At 36.5% G+C, this 17,581-nt stretch overlaps 1 protein-coding gene across 1 annotated transcript in view; it reads left to right on the forward strand.

The window, feature by feature from the left end:
- Wdr72 (WD repeat domain 72) overlaps positions 1–17,581 on the forward strand; it is a 176,730-nt gene that overhangs the window by 26,212 nt on the left and 132,937 nt on the right. The window contains exons 5-12 of the mRNA XM_090358381.1: positions 2,475–2,553; positions 4,881–5,052; positions 6,146–6,222; positions 7,804–7,923; positions 8,748–8,929; positions 9,304–9,400; positions 13,266–13,407; positions 13,990–14,235. Coding sequence (XP_090214507.1) covers positions 2,475–2,553; positions 4,881–5,052; positions 6,146–6,222; positions 7,804–7,923; positions 8,748–8,929; positions 9,304–9,400; positions 13,266–13,407; positions 13,990–14,235 — 1,115 coding nt within the window. The remainder of the gene's footprint in view (positions 1–2,474; positions 2,554–4,880; positions 5,053–6,145; positions 6,223–7,803; positions 7,924–8,747; positions 8,930–9,303; positions 9,401–13,265; positions 13,408–13,989; positions 14,236–17,581) is intronic.

A 17,581-nucleotide genomic window follows, 5' to 3' on the forward strand; every position in this document is an offset into this window, starting at 1 on the left:
AGCTGTAGTTGTAAAGGTGACTGAGGAAAGGTCTATATGAGTGGGGTGGTAGGAGAGAAAAGGAAGATAATACAGTGATTTGGGTGAAGTTCCACGTAAGTTAGTGTGCTGTGATGAGGTAGGACTTAGCTGTAGGGAAAAACCCATTGATGGATTAACTAGAACCTGTTGGAGTTACTTGTGAAATAAGCAAGTGTGCAATTGCTTCATGTATTTGTCCATGAAAGATTGATTTGCTGGTTGAACAAGAGAAACTGCTTTTGTTTATACCCCAAACATGTATATGTGTATATACATTTTTATATGCCTCTAAATTTTGGAAAATGCTAGAATGTTGAAGAGCCCAATATTGTACTTGTATAAACAAATATGTTTATTTATTTGGAGGATTGATATCATAGAGGTACGTTGTTCTCTTGGTTTTTAATAAAGGAATAGTAGATTAGATTGAAGAGTGGCTAAATCTGAAGTGAGATATCCTATGTTCATCTTTAACATTGGCGTACAGCTTTCCCACACATGCTGAAATATTGATTCCTACTCTGAAGCTCTGAAACATTTGGTGGATGGTAGAGTTAGAGTTTAGAGATGCTATTTAGAGATAGATCAAATGATCAAGTGACCTTTAAAGCCACATGTGGCAGGACCCCCAGCAAGATCTGTGGAATTGGAATCACTGAATATAACTTTTGAAATACTTAGAGATGATTGTCAGTGTATTATAGCAAGCATTGGGAAACACAGTGGTAAAGTCAAATCCCTTGAACTAAAAGATTTGTTTTCTCACTGGTTGCTAAAAGTTTAATTTCTTTACCTGTGAGATGTGTTTATTAACATTATAGGTGTATGGCTATCTGTTTTACCTCTGAGATACATAATGTCAATTTCTATTTGGTTTGGTAAACTTATTTTTCAGCGCATGTATAAGCACAAATGCAGATACACAGACATGCATACTTCCATGAACACACCTACCCATACTCAAAATGGTTCCTCCTGTTTTATGGAGCTACCTGCCTTTTTGGGTTACTTTATATCTTTTCTGAAATGAAATTGAACATAATGAGGGGGATAGAATGTTTTCCTTACCTATAAAACGTGTCTCTTCATCTCAGTACCTGTGATACTTTGGACTACACATTTCCTTTATTGGAAGGGACCTGTTAAAGAAGGCTTAGCATCTTTTCTGGTATCTCTCCACTAGATGCCAGTAGTGTGTTCCTAGTTAGGACATCTATGAATACCTCCAAATACTGCTAAGGTCATGTCCTGGTAAAGTGGAAAAGTGGGAACAAAATCACCTGAGTTTAAGATTGGGTAGAAAACTTTAAAAAACCCAAAGACATGTTATTTATCATTAGTAGTGACTATCTTTTGCTTTTGTTGTTAGCTGTCTTTTTGGTAATGGCAGAGTTTCTTGACTCTATTCCACACTGGCTTCAAACTCATGATCCTCCTGCCTCTGCCCCCCAAATGTTGGGATTACAAGTATGTGCCACCAAGCCTGGCAGGCTTTTGTTTGCTTTGTAATAGAGCATTTCCCTTATAGAGTTATGAAACTTTTGATCTTTTTCCTATGGGCATTGTTGCTTATGTATTACAATTGTAAAAACTAAAAAATGGTGCCAAACAACTCTGAAACAGCTATTTTGATATTTGTAAGCCAAAATTATATAAATTTTGAATATCCTTTCATTAGTATATTTTTAATTTTCACTTACTAGACTGCATCATTTAAGCACCAAATAAAATATTTTCAAAATGATAGGGGGTGGTTTCTAAATACTAAAATGACAAGGATGAGTTCAGGCTTTTAAATCAGAAGTGAAGAAATTAAAAGGGAACAGTGCAGTCAAGAATTCCATTGTATAAACCACAAAAGTAAGAGGTGTAGTGGGTCAAAGGGGGACCAGAATGTTGACCAAGGTGACATTTACCAAGATGCATTGTATACATAAACTGTTAAATGTCACCTCCCTTGTATAACTATTTAAGGATAGTATATTTTTGAAAGAATCGGCATCAATGAAAGATCTAATTGCCTCTGGGTGGCGCTGTTTGCTTTTCCAAAAAATAACACTGGCAAATGTACTACTTGATGCATTATACTTTTCAAAATATGTAGTTTAAGTTCATTTTAAAGAGGAAGCAGTTTACATGGAAAAATTATTGGACTGTCACTGTCTTGGGCAGTGATTCTGTATCCCCACAATTTCTTGTAGGCCAGTGTGGCCCTAAAATCAGAGTTACAAGCTGGTGGCAGGGTATAATTATCCAAACAAAAAGATACATATACCGTATGTCAACCCTGCTAATGACCACGACATTTTCTTGCCCAGTAATCTGTAACAAAAGCCATATAAACGATCAGGCTGTATTTAAGTGCAATGCTCAAGAAAAACTTGGCGGCACAAAAATTATTCTAGCCAATTGAGTGGAAATGACAGCAAATAATACAGAGCTATCTCTTCTAGAGAAATGTGTGTCTGGAATGTCAGCAATGGGCAGTGCGTGGAGAAGGCCACACTTCCTTACAGGCACAATGAAATCTGTGTAAGTATACCCATTTCCTCCAGAATATTTCTGGATACTGCACCTCATTTACCACATCTCTATCAGCATTGAAAGAAACAGCTTTGGGGAATATTGTTTTCTCGGATTTTTTTTGAGGGTAAAAATATTATCATTCATCACCTACTACTTTTGCATTCTTTCTCAAAGATACTGCTTGATGTTGTTTACTAATTCTTTCATGTCTTTATCTTAGCCTTTTGAATGACCATTTTGTTCACTGTCCTTAAACACAGAAGCCACACAAACCACATAAATATTTGACTTTAATGATGTGCTGTTTTCTTTCTTTTTTTTTTTTTGTGGGTCATGGGGCTTGAACTCTGGCTGGAGCACTGTCCCTGAGCTCTTCCACTCAAGACTTCTGTCCTATCCTTGAGCCAAGCCCTACTTCCCTGATGTGCTGTTTTATAAAGCATAAACTTAGCTGTGTACCAGTGGCTCATTACTGTAGCTACTCTGAGGATCGTGGTTCAAAGCCATCCAGGGCACGAAAAGTGCATAAGACTTATCTCCAGTTAACCATCAGAAAACCAGAAGTGGCACTGTGGCTCAATTGGTAGAGCAATAGTCTTAAGCTAAAGAGCTCAGGGACAACACCCAGACCCAGAATTCAAGCTCCATGACCAACCAAAAAATAAAGCATAAACTTACTCCCCATTCAGTTTCAGGTTTTTTTGTGTGTGTGTGCCAGTCCTGGGCTTGAGCTCAGGGCCTGAGCACTGTGCTTGGACTTTCTCAAGGCTAGAGCTCTACCACTTGAGCCTCAGCACCATTTCCAACTTTTTTTTTTATGTATGTGGTACTGAGGAATCGAACCCTGGTCTTTGTGCTTGCTAGGCAAGCACTCTACCACTAGGCCAAACTCCTGCCCTCAGTGTCAGTTTTAAATATTTTTTTTGTATTATTTTGGTGGATAGTTTTTTTCGTGTGTGTGTGTATGTGTGTGTGTATGTGTGTATGTGTGTATGTGTGTATGTGTGTATGTCGTCGTTTGCATCAGTACTGGAGCTTGACCTTAGGACCTCTTGCTTGACCAGTTTTGCTCAAAGCTACTCTCTACAGCTTGAGTTTTATTTCCACATCTGGCTTTTTGTTCATTAAGTGCAGAGAAGAGTTTCTTCTCAGATCTCAGCCTCCTGAGTAGGTAACAATTACATGTGTGAGCTACCAGCACCCATTTGGATAGGTTTTTAATTTCCATCTTATTTATAAATAGAGAACAATGACCTTTACCATAATTTAATTTTTAGTGCTTTTTTCTTCATATTCTGTTCTGTGGTTTGACCCAGAGATTCATACTTGTTGGTCAAGTATTCTACCCCTGAGCTGTTTACAGTCCTACTTTCTAATGTTCAAAGCAGCATTTGGTTTTTAAGAGATAAGTTCCAAGGACTTGGAAAGTAGTAAAGGATGAATTTCAAAACATAGAAAGTAGTTGCATGATTCCATTGGTGCTGACAGTGTCTTTTTATATTTCATACATAGCTTTTAGTGTTGGTGTGCCTTTCAACATTCACAAGCTTTTAACTTCTTTTTGTGACTAAAACCCTGCACAAAAGAGAGCTCATTAAAGGTAGAATTTACTACTCAATCCTTAAAGGAAGCAATTACAGAAATTTATTTGGTACCAGAACTTCTCAGTTGTTCTTTCATATCTACATGTAGCAGTATTGCTGGGGTGAAGAACCAGGGTTTTGTGTTGATGTTTAACATTACAGAGATAATATACCTGTGAACTTTCCATGATTTGGAATGTTTCTTCCCAAAAGATCTCTCTTTTGGATATAGAAACAAAAGCCATATAATGAGTGATTGTTGTCCTTAATGTACTATGTTATCTCTCATCTCTTTTGCTGTTCCTTGGTTATCTCACATTGTTACAGTATCTCACTTTGTTATCTGATATATTGGATATATTTGTATTTGGTTATTTGAAATTGGATAGGCAAGGGGGGAAAACAAGATCAGGGGTGGGCATGGGGGGAGGGAAATGGGGACCAAGACATGAGAAAGGGTATCAATGTATGTGAAGTAATGCACCTTCTATCTGGCGAATATAATGTAACCCTTCTATTAATTACAATAAAAATTATATGGAAAAAAAGATCTCCCTTTCTGCAGAAAATTGATGGAATACAAGTAGACTTGAAGTATAAAATCCATATTGCATGAGTGTAAAATAAACTAAAAATAATTTTAGTTGCCAGAACTAAAACTAAAATTTCAGAATAGTTCTTAACACAGCTAAAACTTAGGTTAATTTGGACATGAATGTTAAATTTTTACTTTGAATTCTATTTGTATAGTATTACCATTGCTCATTCCGGATGACGGGAGAAGGTTGGCTTCTGTGCTGTGGAGAATACCAAGACATTGTTGTCATTGATGCCAAAACTTTGTCAATTATTCACACTTTTACATCCCGGACTCCTGATTGGATCAAATGTATGTGCATTGTTCACTCCATGAGAATTCAAGGTAATAGTAAAAGGAGGAGAATCTCTACTTCCATTCCCAGCTCTGCTCAGTACTTGTAAAATCATCAAGCAGGTCTTTGCCTGGAATAATAGTAGGACTCTGAAGTTTTGGCCTTGCTGTATTTTCTGGATTTAGTCATGTGAACTCAGTTTCTGTAATGGGCGATGCCAGAGGAAAATGAGAGTAGCTCCTTTGTTATTTTGGAAAGTTAAAAACTACCAATATAGAAGTAGGGGGCTGGGACAGTTGGACAAAAAAACTACCAATATATAATGGGTAACATAGGTCATTTAAAGTTGTTTTCTGTATGTACAGAGATCACATTGAAATTTCAAAGCAAAATTGGACTAAGGTTGAAATGTTTACTTAAAAAAATACCATAGCCAGGGCGGTGGCTCACACCTGTAATCCTTGCTTCTCAGGAGGCTGAGATCTGAGGATCAAGGTTCAAAGCCAGCCCGGGCACAAAAGAACCTGAGACTCTTTATCTCCTATTAACCTCTAGAAAACTGGGAAGTGGGGCTTGGCTCAAGGGTAGGATGGTAGCCTTGAGATGAAAAACTCAGGGACTACACCTAGGCTCAGGGGTAGGGCAGTAGCCTTGAGCTGAAGAGCTCAGGGATAGCACCCAGGCTGAGTTCAAACCCCATGAATCACAAAAACAAACAAACAAAAACCCATACCCCAAGTCTACCAGATATGGTGGTATTGAGTAAACTCAGGTACTGAGGAGGTAGTGATATTAGGATTGTGGTTTGAAGCCAGCCTGGATCATAAGGTTAGCAAGACCTCATCTTGAAAAGCAGGCCCAATATTGATGTACATGGCACATGGCTGAAGTAAGAGAATGAAGATCAAAGGCCTGCCTGCGCAAAAGAGCTAATCATAATAGAACAGCAAAGAGCAAAAAGAGTGAAGGTGACTCAAATGGTAGAGAGTTTATGCTTGTCAAAAAAGAAAGCAAAGAAAAAAAATCCAAAGTTGAGTGCTTGCCACCTACATGGATCTACATAATTCTTAAATGACTATGAAATTTTACAATAACAAGTTGGGGCAATAGTTTCCTCATGTGTGATCTCTGTTCTTTTTATAGAAGATTCTCTTCTTGTGGTATCAGTAACAGGTGAACTCAAGGTTTGGGATCTCTCCTCATCCATCAATAGCATTCAGGTTGGTTGGCTAGAAACATTTTTTTCATTTCTACCTTATTTATTGATGTTTTAAATTATAAGATTATGGACATGTACTCCCGTTCATGATTAAAAGTTCAAATGATGTAGTAGTATATAAATACCTCTCTATTTTCCTCATCACTCTTCTTGAGAGTGAGGGAAGATGTAGACTTCCAGCTTTTTCTCTGTGCATATACAAATGTTTTTATCTGCACTCACAAACAACTTTTTTTAATTTAAAAATTTATAGCAGAATGTCTCTCTATACTAACATGAGAAGACACTATTTTCTACCATGGGGGGAAATCAGAGACCCTGAGCATACAGGATATTCTCACACTTACTGGCATTAAGCTACCAAAGAAATGGACAAGAGAGCAGATATAGTGTTGTTGTTGTGTTGGTTATGTAATGTTTCTGGCTATCTTAAGGAGCTCTTGATAGAACTCTTTGTTGGATGAGGAAGCCTAGCTATTGAGCTCAAGAAATATCAGAACTTCATCAGAAACTTACTGAGATGATATTATTCTTTGTATCTATGCGGTCATCTCTTCTCTCTCTAAATTTAAATTTAGCCATTAAGAAACTCCAGGTTTAAAATTATTTTCCATATTTTGTTTGATATTTCTTCCATGTTGAAAGTAACATAATGGTTATATTCTCAGTATTTCAGCATTCCTCTCTTCGTGTGTGTCTGTGTGTATAATGTATATATAGAGATACATGTTTTCAAATCTACAAGAGCTTCTTTTCAAAGTAGCATATTGGTTCAAAACATTGCAAAGAAATGGAAAGACTTAGAAAAAAATCATATTAAGAAGTAAGCCAGACTCAAAGGAACATAGGCTCAATGGTTTCCCTCATTTGTCACAATCAGTAGAAACCTTGGACTCTCCTAGCAGAGATTTGCAATAGAACAAAATCTAGACACATAGGCCATAGAGTATGATGCTAAATGAAAGGACCTCCACGATATAGAAACAAAAGCCATATAAGGAGTGATTTGTCCTTAATGTACTATGTTATCTCTCATCTCTTTTGCTGTCCCTTGGTTATCTCATTTTGTTACAGTATTTCACCTTGTTATCTGATATATTGGATATATGCATATTTGGTTATTTGAAATGGGATAGGCAAGGGGTGAAAACAAGATGAGAGGCGGGGGTGGGGGGAGGGAAATGGGGACCAAGACATGAGAAAGGGTATAAATATATGTGAAGTAATGCACCCTCTCTCTGGTGGATATAATATAACCCTTCTATTAATTACAATAAAAATATATGGAAAAAAGATTTTTTAAAATGATTTAATGGGGGGGAGGGAAATGGGTACCAAGACATGTGAAAGGGTATCAATGTATGTGAATTAATGCACCTTCTATCTGGCAAATATCATGTAACCCTTTTACTAATTACAATAAAAAAAATTAAAAAATGATTTAAAAAAACACTGCAAAGAACCTGGGGTACTTTGCCTTTTATACTGGTGTGATCCAGAGCAGGTATATAGAACAGGTTATCTTGTGGTTCTATTTAAATTTCCTGTAATTAGTATTATTTTGTTTTCTTTCCTTCTAAAGGAGAAGCAAGATGTCTACGAAAAAGAATCCAAGTTTCTGGGATCCTTGAACTGCCAGACCATACGATTTTGCACATACACAGAGAGACTTCTGTTGGTGGTGTTTTCTAAGTGTTGGAAGGTATTCTAAAATAACAATAAATGGCAATGATGTACAATGTGGTTTTTTTCTTGTCTTAGTACAATTATATGATTTTATTTATGAAACTTTATGACAATATCATTAAAACATAAAATGACTTGTCTTTTGTGCCTGATGACCCAGCGTCCAACTTTGTATATATAGCTATTTTTCTCCCCAAAACAGTACATATATACATCAGTATATTCTAATTTTATCAATAACAAGCCATTGTAATAGCATTTGCCTCTAAAACTATTTTCAATAACTACCTGTAGTATCAGAAGACTAATACTTTTGACTAAACTAGATTTACCTTCATTTTAAAATTTGTCTTTTGTCTATTTTATATCTGTACAGTGTTTCTTTGGAATATACATCTTTTTGCCTGTAAATATATACACTGATGTTTCCAAGCGTAAAGTAAAAGCTAGTTTACTTGCTGTCACTGGGTGGCACTTCTTTTCCTTAAATTTTTCATATAAATAACTCAGCTAAAGTACGCAGATGATACATTTATTAACGAAGATTTAAAGTGTATGTTCTTAGGAAGGACTTCTGCTCTACAAGTATTTTACTGTGTGCATCAAATCTTAAAATGTTAAATTTGGACTACACAGGAGAAAAATATAATTAGCTAACAATTTGGGATTTCGAGATTGTACATTAAACAGGCCTAGCCCGGCAATGAGACCACCAAGCTAGACTATTGCCGCATGGTTACTGTTACCTAAATAATCTTGATTTAGCCTACTTTATGTTTTCATCTCACTCGAGGCTTATATTGTAAGCATTTGTTAATGAGCATCAACGCTGTGTTCTAGGTCTATGATTATTGTGACTTTTCCCTCCTGTGGATGGAAGTGGGTGAAAATGGACAGTTTTTTGCTGGTGGAGAGGTGCTCGCGGCTCACAGAGTCCTCATCTGGAGGGAAGATGGTCACAGTTATATCTATCAGCTGCTGAACAGGTGGGCTCAGATGGGAGCAGCATACAAAACACTCAGGTAGAAAATGAACTTTGGGAGGTTTATTATGGAAAAATCCCTGCATGCTGTCCATGATCAAAAACCAGAACAAAACAACTTTGGCACTGGAAGATTTACCCTGGGCTTGGTGGGCTTCAGCTTTTGTGTGGAGCAGCAGGGGACGCAGGAATGAGATTAACCATGTATAACTTGTACAGCTGGTGCTGGGTTTTCAAAAAGTCACTTGTAATTATTAACCCAACAATTTCTAACCTGAATTTAGAAACTTGAATGGTACCATCCGGCTTTTGAAAGTGGAAAGAGGGTGCGGGCCGGAGGGAAAGGGGGTGGTGCATAGTGGGAGGGAAGCTCCAAACTTCTAAACTTGGCTTTTTTTTTTTAATCTTATTTAGTGGGCTTTCAAAAAGCATATACCCTGCTGATGGAAAGGTGCTTAAAGAGACAATTTATCCTCATTTGCTGTGCTCCACTTCTGTAGGGAAGAACAAGGTAAAGCGGAAAATGGGTGGCTGCCTTAGAGTAGGTTGTTCAGTAAGCATGGCTGTGTAACATTCTTGAGGAAAAACTAAATTGCATCAAGTTACTAATGAGAAAAATCAAATTTGTTAATGGAGTGGAAGAAAATTCTGCCTTAAAACTGTCAGTGTTGCTTTATTAACAAAATAATTTCTACTGAAAGCAGCGTTACAAATGTTGACAAAAATAGAGGTAAAAGTCAGACTTGTCCACCACAAATAGCTGCTAAGTTTTACAATTCATGTGTTTAGTTTTGTAGTTAGAATTACTGTTTTTAATATTTAGACCAGTTATGAGCATCCCACAGTGATGACTTACATATGTTTTTCCCTAGAGTCACCGATCATTAACATTTTGTCATATTTCTTGTCCCTTTCATACACAAACACCTCCCCCAAACTCCACACTTGGAAAAAAAAGATGCTATCTCTGCTATATGGTAATGGCAGAATGTGGTTAATATTTCAATTTATCTTCTCCAATTTTTAAACTTTATAAATGGTTTCTATACTTATAAATGGTTTATACTTTTTATACTTTATAAATGGCTTTTAATTTAACCATATATCAGGATGGCTTTCACATATACATAGCTATTCTTATGAATAATTTACTTATTAGAATAATATATAATAAAAAGAAGAAATAGATGATTATTTCTGGCAAACAATTGGAAATATAATTGTGAGATTATTACTTTGCTGAATTATACCTTTGACACTGTGAAGTCTGGAAATCTAAACAGTTTATTTCAGTGGTGTCATACAAAGTGAATTAAAAAAAATCCCTAGACTTAGTCACCAGGTAATTATCCAAAAAAATTCATAGAGTGAGGAAGAGTTTAGAATTATTGATTTGTCAACTATGAAACCATGGTATTTGTTTTATAGGATGATGGTTTGCTTAATTAGGCAACAGAGTGACTGGCAATCCTGTATCTTGATGGTGATCCCTTTACCATATCTATGAAGAGTTCTGTTGGAAAACCTCAATAAGAAACAGGCAAAAGTTAGGAGCCTACATGCCACCGGGGGGGCATGTCAGTTAGAATAATGACATGCATCCAGGGATGTTTCTAAAATTATTTGTGGGCAGAATTGAGGAAGACATTTTTAGTTATTTTAAAGGATTTATTCTTCCCTACTTTTTAGTTTCGATTTGATATATATATATATACATATATATATATATATTTTTTTTTTTAACCAGGTACTGTTTTCCTTGAAGCCAAATGAAAGTTGTGCTCTTCAGGAACTTGTACTCTTCTACAAATGTCAGTGATAGGCATGACAAGTTTAAAAAACTAGGATGCTGTATTGCTTTGTTTCTCAAAATGTATTTGTGAAATTTCTACTTGTTGTTTAGACCACCGTAATTCTGTATCTTAAAAATAGGGAGCAAGCTGGGCACCAGTCGCTCACACTTGTAATTCTAGCTACTCAGGAGGCTAAGATCTGATGATCGTGGTTCAAAGCCAGCCTGGGCACAAAAGATCATGGTGAGGCTCTTATCTCCAAATAACCACCAGAAAACTGGGTGTGGTGTTGCACGCCCAATGCTAGTGTTAGAGCACTGGCCTTGAGCTGATGAGTTCAAAGATAATGCCCAAGCCCAGAGTTCAAGTCCCACAAAAAAAAAAGGTAGGGACCAGATAGAAGCCAATGATTTATAAACATAAAAGTATGAAATCAAAGGGAATTGATCTACCTACCCTTAGATCCTTGCTTGTGCTCTATGCAGTAAATAAAGCCAGACATTTCCTTGGTCTATATTTACTGAATACAATACTTCGAGTCTGTCTTATAGATGAGGAAAACACTGTGGTATGATAAGGACATAAGCTTGATACATGCAGTAACCCTAGGAAGAGGTGCTCTGTAAACACATTATCGGGACCACAGGATACTGTAGAATTAAAATCTTCAAGTTTGACAAGAGTTTGTTTTGAGTTTTAACGATTGAACGTATCTACTGATGGAGTTGTAGTAACAAGAATGGGGACTTCTTCCTTTCTTCCATGTGAGGATATTCCAGGCTTTAGTTCATAGACGGTCACTATTTAGGCCTATGACATGGGTCCTGGTTTGTTAAGGACTTGAACTCACTGTGTCACCTGTCATTGTAAACCTTCAGCACCATAGTGGTGGTGGCTGGAGCAGAAAGAGACTGAGAAAAGTAGATAAGGAATTTGATAATATGAACTAATAGCGAGGATGAGGATGATGAAGATGATAGATAACCTCTGTTGAATCCTTCCTGTCAAACATAACCATACCTTGCTGACTTCAGCTGCCTACAAGATGCCAGTTTGGACCTGCTATTCAGAGAAGTTAATTCCTAGGTGTTAAACAAAGGCAGTCAATCTTAGATAAGATATCTTTCAGAGTAAGTTTATCAATAGTTCTGAAACAAAAGAAAAAGTTACTACTTATTGAGCAGGTACTAGATGTTAGTCATCATTCTAAGAACCTTGTCTTTCTCCACTCATTAATTCTTACAATAAACACTTCCCGTTACAGAAAATGCTTTTATGAGCCCTTTTTCACAGTTTGAAAAAGTGAAACAGAGAGATTAGATCACGTTCTTACATTAAGAAACTTGATCTTTTAATAGAACTACTAGCTGATAAAAGCAGAAATGGAATCCAGGTAGGTCTAGCAACCACAATCTTGTGTGGGTGCATGTGTGCGTGCGTGCGTACATGTATGTGTGCCAGCCTTAGAGCTTGAACTTGGGGCCTACACACTGTCTCTGAGAATTTTAACTCAAGGCTAGAGCTCTACATCTCAGGCATGCATTCATTTCCACGTTTTTTGAGGTAGTTAATTGGAAATAAGAGTCTCATAGATTTCCTGCTTGAGCTATCTTAAACTGCAGTCTTCAGATCTGGGCCTCCTGAGCAGTTAGCATTACAGGCATGAGCTATCTTAAACTGCAGTCTTCAGATCTGGGCCTCCTGAGCAGTTAGCATTACAGGCATGAGCCACTATTGCCCAGCTACCAACTGCAATCCTAAGGAATATTTTGTTGCTCTTAAAGGAATGGTATCCGCTATGATGATTGAAATGAAAAAAAAAAGAAATTAGAACTTGGGCTGGACGTTTGGCCTAGTGGTAAGAGTGCTTGTCTAGCATGCATACAAGTTATATATGTAAAAATGGTCAACAGATAGTAAGCCTATTCATGATAAAATTGTTTAAAAAAACAGACAAACACTGGCTGTTACTACTCTAACATATCCAAAGAGACTATGGGGAGATACGAGCTCCTTATGAGCTCCTGAGTGAGAATTACTACAGAAGCCCAATGCTGTCTGTCGCCCTTTCATAATGAAGACAGTGATAGTGCTATGTTTATAGAACTATTCTGAGGATCACTTAACTGAATGTGTACCAAGCTTGTGTCAATAATTAGATGTACATATTCTATGTGGATAATCCACATAGTGGATCTAATCACAGTAGTGATTAGATATGCTTATCAACTCCTGAAGTGTAGTTGATAACTTAGCTGCTTGGTTTTTGAAGACCAACTTTTTTGCAATTCACTTGAAAATTTTGGAAGTAATGGCAAATTAATCATTAAGATTTAATTTAATAAGTGAAAATGGAACTGTGTAACTTGAGATGGTGGGCAACAATGGTGGGAGGAATGACATTGATTAAGGTGCATTGAACTCATAAACTGATTTGTTGAATTAAAGCCCCTTTTGCACAACAACTACTTCTAATAGTAATAAAACTTTATCTATGAACGTTTGATCCTCTGTTTAAAAAATAGTGCTTTCTACAGTTAGAATGTTGCCTATATAAAAGTTCTATTTCTTATTTTGGCACAGAGTCTCCCTTTTGTCATGGGTTACATGAATGAAAGAAAAGAGCCTTTCTATAAAGTACTTTTCTCTGGAGAAGTCTCAGGAAGAATTACTCTGTGGCACATTCCAGATGTCCCTATATCCAAGTATGATGGCTCTCCCGGAGGTAGGACAGTTTCTAATCATATTCCTAAGTTTTCTTTCACCAGTCCTAGAGCTTGAACTCAGGCCCTGGACACTGTCCTTGGGCTTTCTCAAGAGTAGCACTCTACCACTTGAGCCACAGTACCACTTCTAGCTTTTTCTGTATTTTTAAAAATTGATTTACTTTATTATTATAAAGGTAATGCATAGAGAGATTATAATTACATGAATCAAGGAATGGATACATTTCCTTTCATACAGTGTCTTTGGTTCCCTTACTCTCCCAATCCTTCCCTCCTGTAATTTGTAAGTCAGGAATTTTCTGTGTGCAGTTACGTAGGATTATAAATAGGAAAAGTATTCTCATGATCTACTCAGTATTATGTGCCCCCCATAAAAGCAGGAATAAAAATGAATCTTAGAGATCAGATATAGAAGTATAACTGTCCTAAGTTATTAGTTGTTAATTCAAGTTAACAATGTTGACAGTATGAATGTGGGTTGAGCTATTGCACCATATTTCTAGTCTGCATGAGTTGATGTCATAATACTTTCTCTACCTAACATGAATTGATATTTTTCTTTTTTGTGTATTTTCCTTTAGAGATACCAATAACTACTACCTGGACCCTTCAAGATAATTTTGATAAGCATCAAACAGTGTCTCAAAGTATCTTGGACCATTTCTCTGGGTTTAAAGATGAGGCAGGTAGTGTGGTAGTCACGTCATCAGAGTACATTCCGAGTCTTGATAAGCTGATATGTGGCTGTGACAATGGGACCATTTTCATCACCCAGGCTTTGAATGCTGCCAAGTCAGGACTTCTAGAAGGCTGTTCTTTACTAAAAGGTGATTGAACTTTATTTGACCCTATTTATGTAATTAATGAAGCTTCAACTTCAGTAGGCTTTACTAAAGAAGTGGCCTAAAAAGGAATCTATCAGAATTTGTTGAAAAAATGTGTGTATTTTATTTTGTTTTTTTTTTTTTTAATTTTATTTTGGGTTGATGTACAAAGGGGTTGTAGGCAGTAAGTACATTACTTCTTGAACACTGTTAATCCTTCCCATGTTTTTCTCCCACTTTCCTTTCCCTTCTCCCTTACCTTGTTTTTCCCTTACCTTCCCTTTTTCAAATAAATAAACATATATACAGTACACCAGGTACCATATTCTGATACATTAACGAGATAAACCATAAGGGGAAAAGAAGAGAAAAGGAAGAGTTTCATATAATACATTAAGAACAACAATCACAAATATAAGCCTCTTGTTTCCATATCCTGGACTTTGTTTCCCTTAGCCTCATCCTATATGGCCATATGTACATGGCTTTGGAGCTGTTATGATCCTTTGTTAGAAGAATCCTAGACATACACTAATTGTTACAAGTAAGGGAAGCCATGAAGCCTGTGTTTCTTTGGGTCTGGCTTACTTCACTTAAGATGATTTTTTCTAAGTCTTTCCATTTCCTTACAAATGGGGCAATGCCATTCTTTTTTTTTCTTTATTTTTTTATTGTAATTGGTAAAAGGGTTACATGATATTTGCCAGATAGAAGGTGCATTAATTCACATACATTGATACCCTTTCACATGTCTTGGTACCCATTTCCCTCCCCCCCACCCCCCCCACCCGTCTTGGTTTTCCCCCCTTCCCTATCAAATTTCAAATAACCACAATACAAATAAATTCAATATATCAGATAACAAAGTGAGATACTATAACAATATGAGATAACCAAGGGACAGCAAAGGAGATGAGAGACAACATAGTACATTAAGGACAATAATCATTTGTTATATGGCTTTTGTTTCAATATCCTGGAGGTCCTTTCAATTAGCTTCATACTATATGGCCTTATGTATCAAGATTTTGCTCTATTGCAGATCTCTGCTAGTAGAGCCCAAGGTTTCTACTGATTGTGACGAATGATACTAAAATGAAATATATCCCTTAAGCTTTTTTTCTCTCTTTCTTTTTATGTGTTGGTACTGGAACTTAAACTCAGAACCTCACACTCTACTTTAGCTTTTTCACTTAAGGTTGGCACTGTACCATTTAAACCTCTATTGGCTTTTTGGTAATTAATTGGAGATAAGAGTCTCCCAGACTTTTCTGCCTGGGCTGGCTTAGAATCATGATCCTCATATCTTATCTTCCTAAGTAGCTAGGATTGTAGGTGTGAACATTGTGCTTTGCTCAATGTTAACTTTCTTTCCTTATTTAATCTTTCAACTTCTTTCAACAAAGGCAATAATAGTGTTTTTGAAACTGTATGTATGTATGTATGTATGTATGTATGTATGTATAGATACACTGGCTTATCAGTATATATTCTTTAATTCAGTTACACAAATAGAAATATACTCTAAATATACCATGTGCTTGAATATCCCACTATACCACTTGAGCCACAGCTCCACTTCTGGCTTTAAAAAACAAAAAAAAACACAGTTTAATGGATATAAGTCTCATGGCCTTTCCTGCCTGTGTTGGCTTCTAACCCTGACCCTCAGGTCTCAACCTCTCAAGTAGATAGGATTATAGGCATGAGTAACCAAGTCTAGCCATAAAAACATTTTAAGAAAATGATTTAGTGTTATTGTTTTATGAGCTTGTTATAAATGTCTGCCAATAATCAAATTTTATTTTTAAAAAATCTCCATTAGTTGGTGCTTAGATTTTCTACTCTATAGCTGCTATGGATAGTACAGAATTAATTACTTTTTTACATATATGCAGATATACCTATTTGTTCATATTTTTAATTTTGGAAACATACCTAAAACATTCTATAAAAATTTTATTTCAGTGTACATATATATCCAAAAATAGCCCGTGAAAATTTCCCAAATATGCTACATTTTTGCTACTAAACTTTTTAATTTTTGCTAATTTTTTTTGCTACTAAACATTTTTGCCAACAGGAATAAAATATATCCTCCTAGTTTGATTTTTATTAATGTACATTATGTCTTTGTCCATTGTAACAAGAAATATCTATGATGTAAATTCCATTTTGTAGCAATAAATACAGGAAAAATGGAGATTCCACAGTATGTAGAAAAATACATATAATTTTTTAAATAAGTCCTTTAAAAATGTAGAATGTTGAAGAGTATACACTGAACCTCAATCAAAAAATAAAATAAAAACTAGGCTGGTGCTTGTGTCACATGCCGGTAGCCCTACCTGCTTAGGTGGCTGAGATCTGAAGATTGCAGTTTGAAACCAGCCCAGACAGAAAACTTTCAGAGACTCTTTGCTCCAAAAGGCAGGAGCCTTTTGGCTCAAGGTGTAGATATGGGATTCAGGTCGTGGAGTGTCAGCCTTAAGTGACAATGCTAAGGGACAGCACCCAGGTCCGGAGTTGAAGGTCCAGTACTTGGATACAGACCTTCTCCACCACACACAAATCCTTTCCTATTGAAGTGTGTACTCTTTCTTTAGACTTACTTTCACTACTTAGTAGATGCTCCCTCTAACTCATAATTCAGTGATTGAAGTAGAGGAGTAAGTGGTAATGATCTGAGGAAAGGTAATGCACCGGTATATAGCTAAAGGTTGCTGTAAAGGTAAAACAGTAAAAGCCTAAGCATTTATTTAAATCTAAGCTGTTGTACCCTAATATCCAGAAGGCAAGCAGAAACCTATCTTTGATTTTTAGCATCTGGATTAGTGCTCAGTATGATTCCTGGGAATAGAAAGCAACAAGGTGCCCTATGGACTAGAAGTAATAGAAATAAGGACTTTCTGGAATTCATTATGATCTTCTCCAGTTTCAAGGAGGTTATTGTTGAAGGCATAAGTGGTGAGTGGGAAGAAAGATAACTTATCAGTAATACTGTATTCTAGTATAGATACAGTTTGAAACACCCTGGCTCTACTAAGTGCCAAGGAGAGTGCTGACAAATGATTTGTTCCACAAGACAGTCTCTTTGCAATAAAGATTACAACTATCCTGATCTTTCAGTTCAGTATTTGTGGCTAAGAGGGGAAAGGCAACTTATCCATGTTAAGAGTATCTATTGTCTACTCTTAAAAATGGTGTTTGTTGGGGCCGGGAGTTTGGCCTAGTGGTTAAAGTGCTTGCCTAGCATGCACGAAGACCCGGGTTTGATTCCTCGGTACCACATACATAGGAAAAAAAAAAAAGCCAGAAGTGGTGCTGAGGCTCAAGTGGTAGAGCTCTA

This window comes from Megascapheus bottae, chromosome 25 (genome assembly GCF_031878675.1).
Source record: "Megascapheus bottae isolate mThoBot1 chromosome 25, mThoBot2.hap1, whole genome shotgun sequence".
Classification (NCBI taxonomy): domain Eukaryota; kingdom Metazoa; phylum Chordata; class Mammalia; order Rodentia; family Geomyidae; genus Megascapheus; species Megascapheus bottae.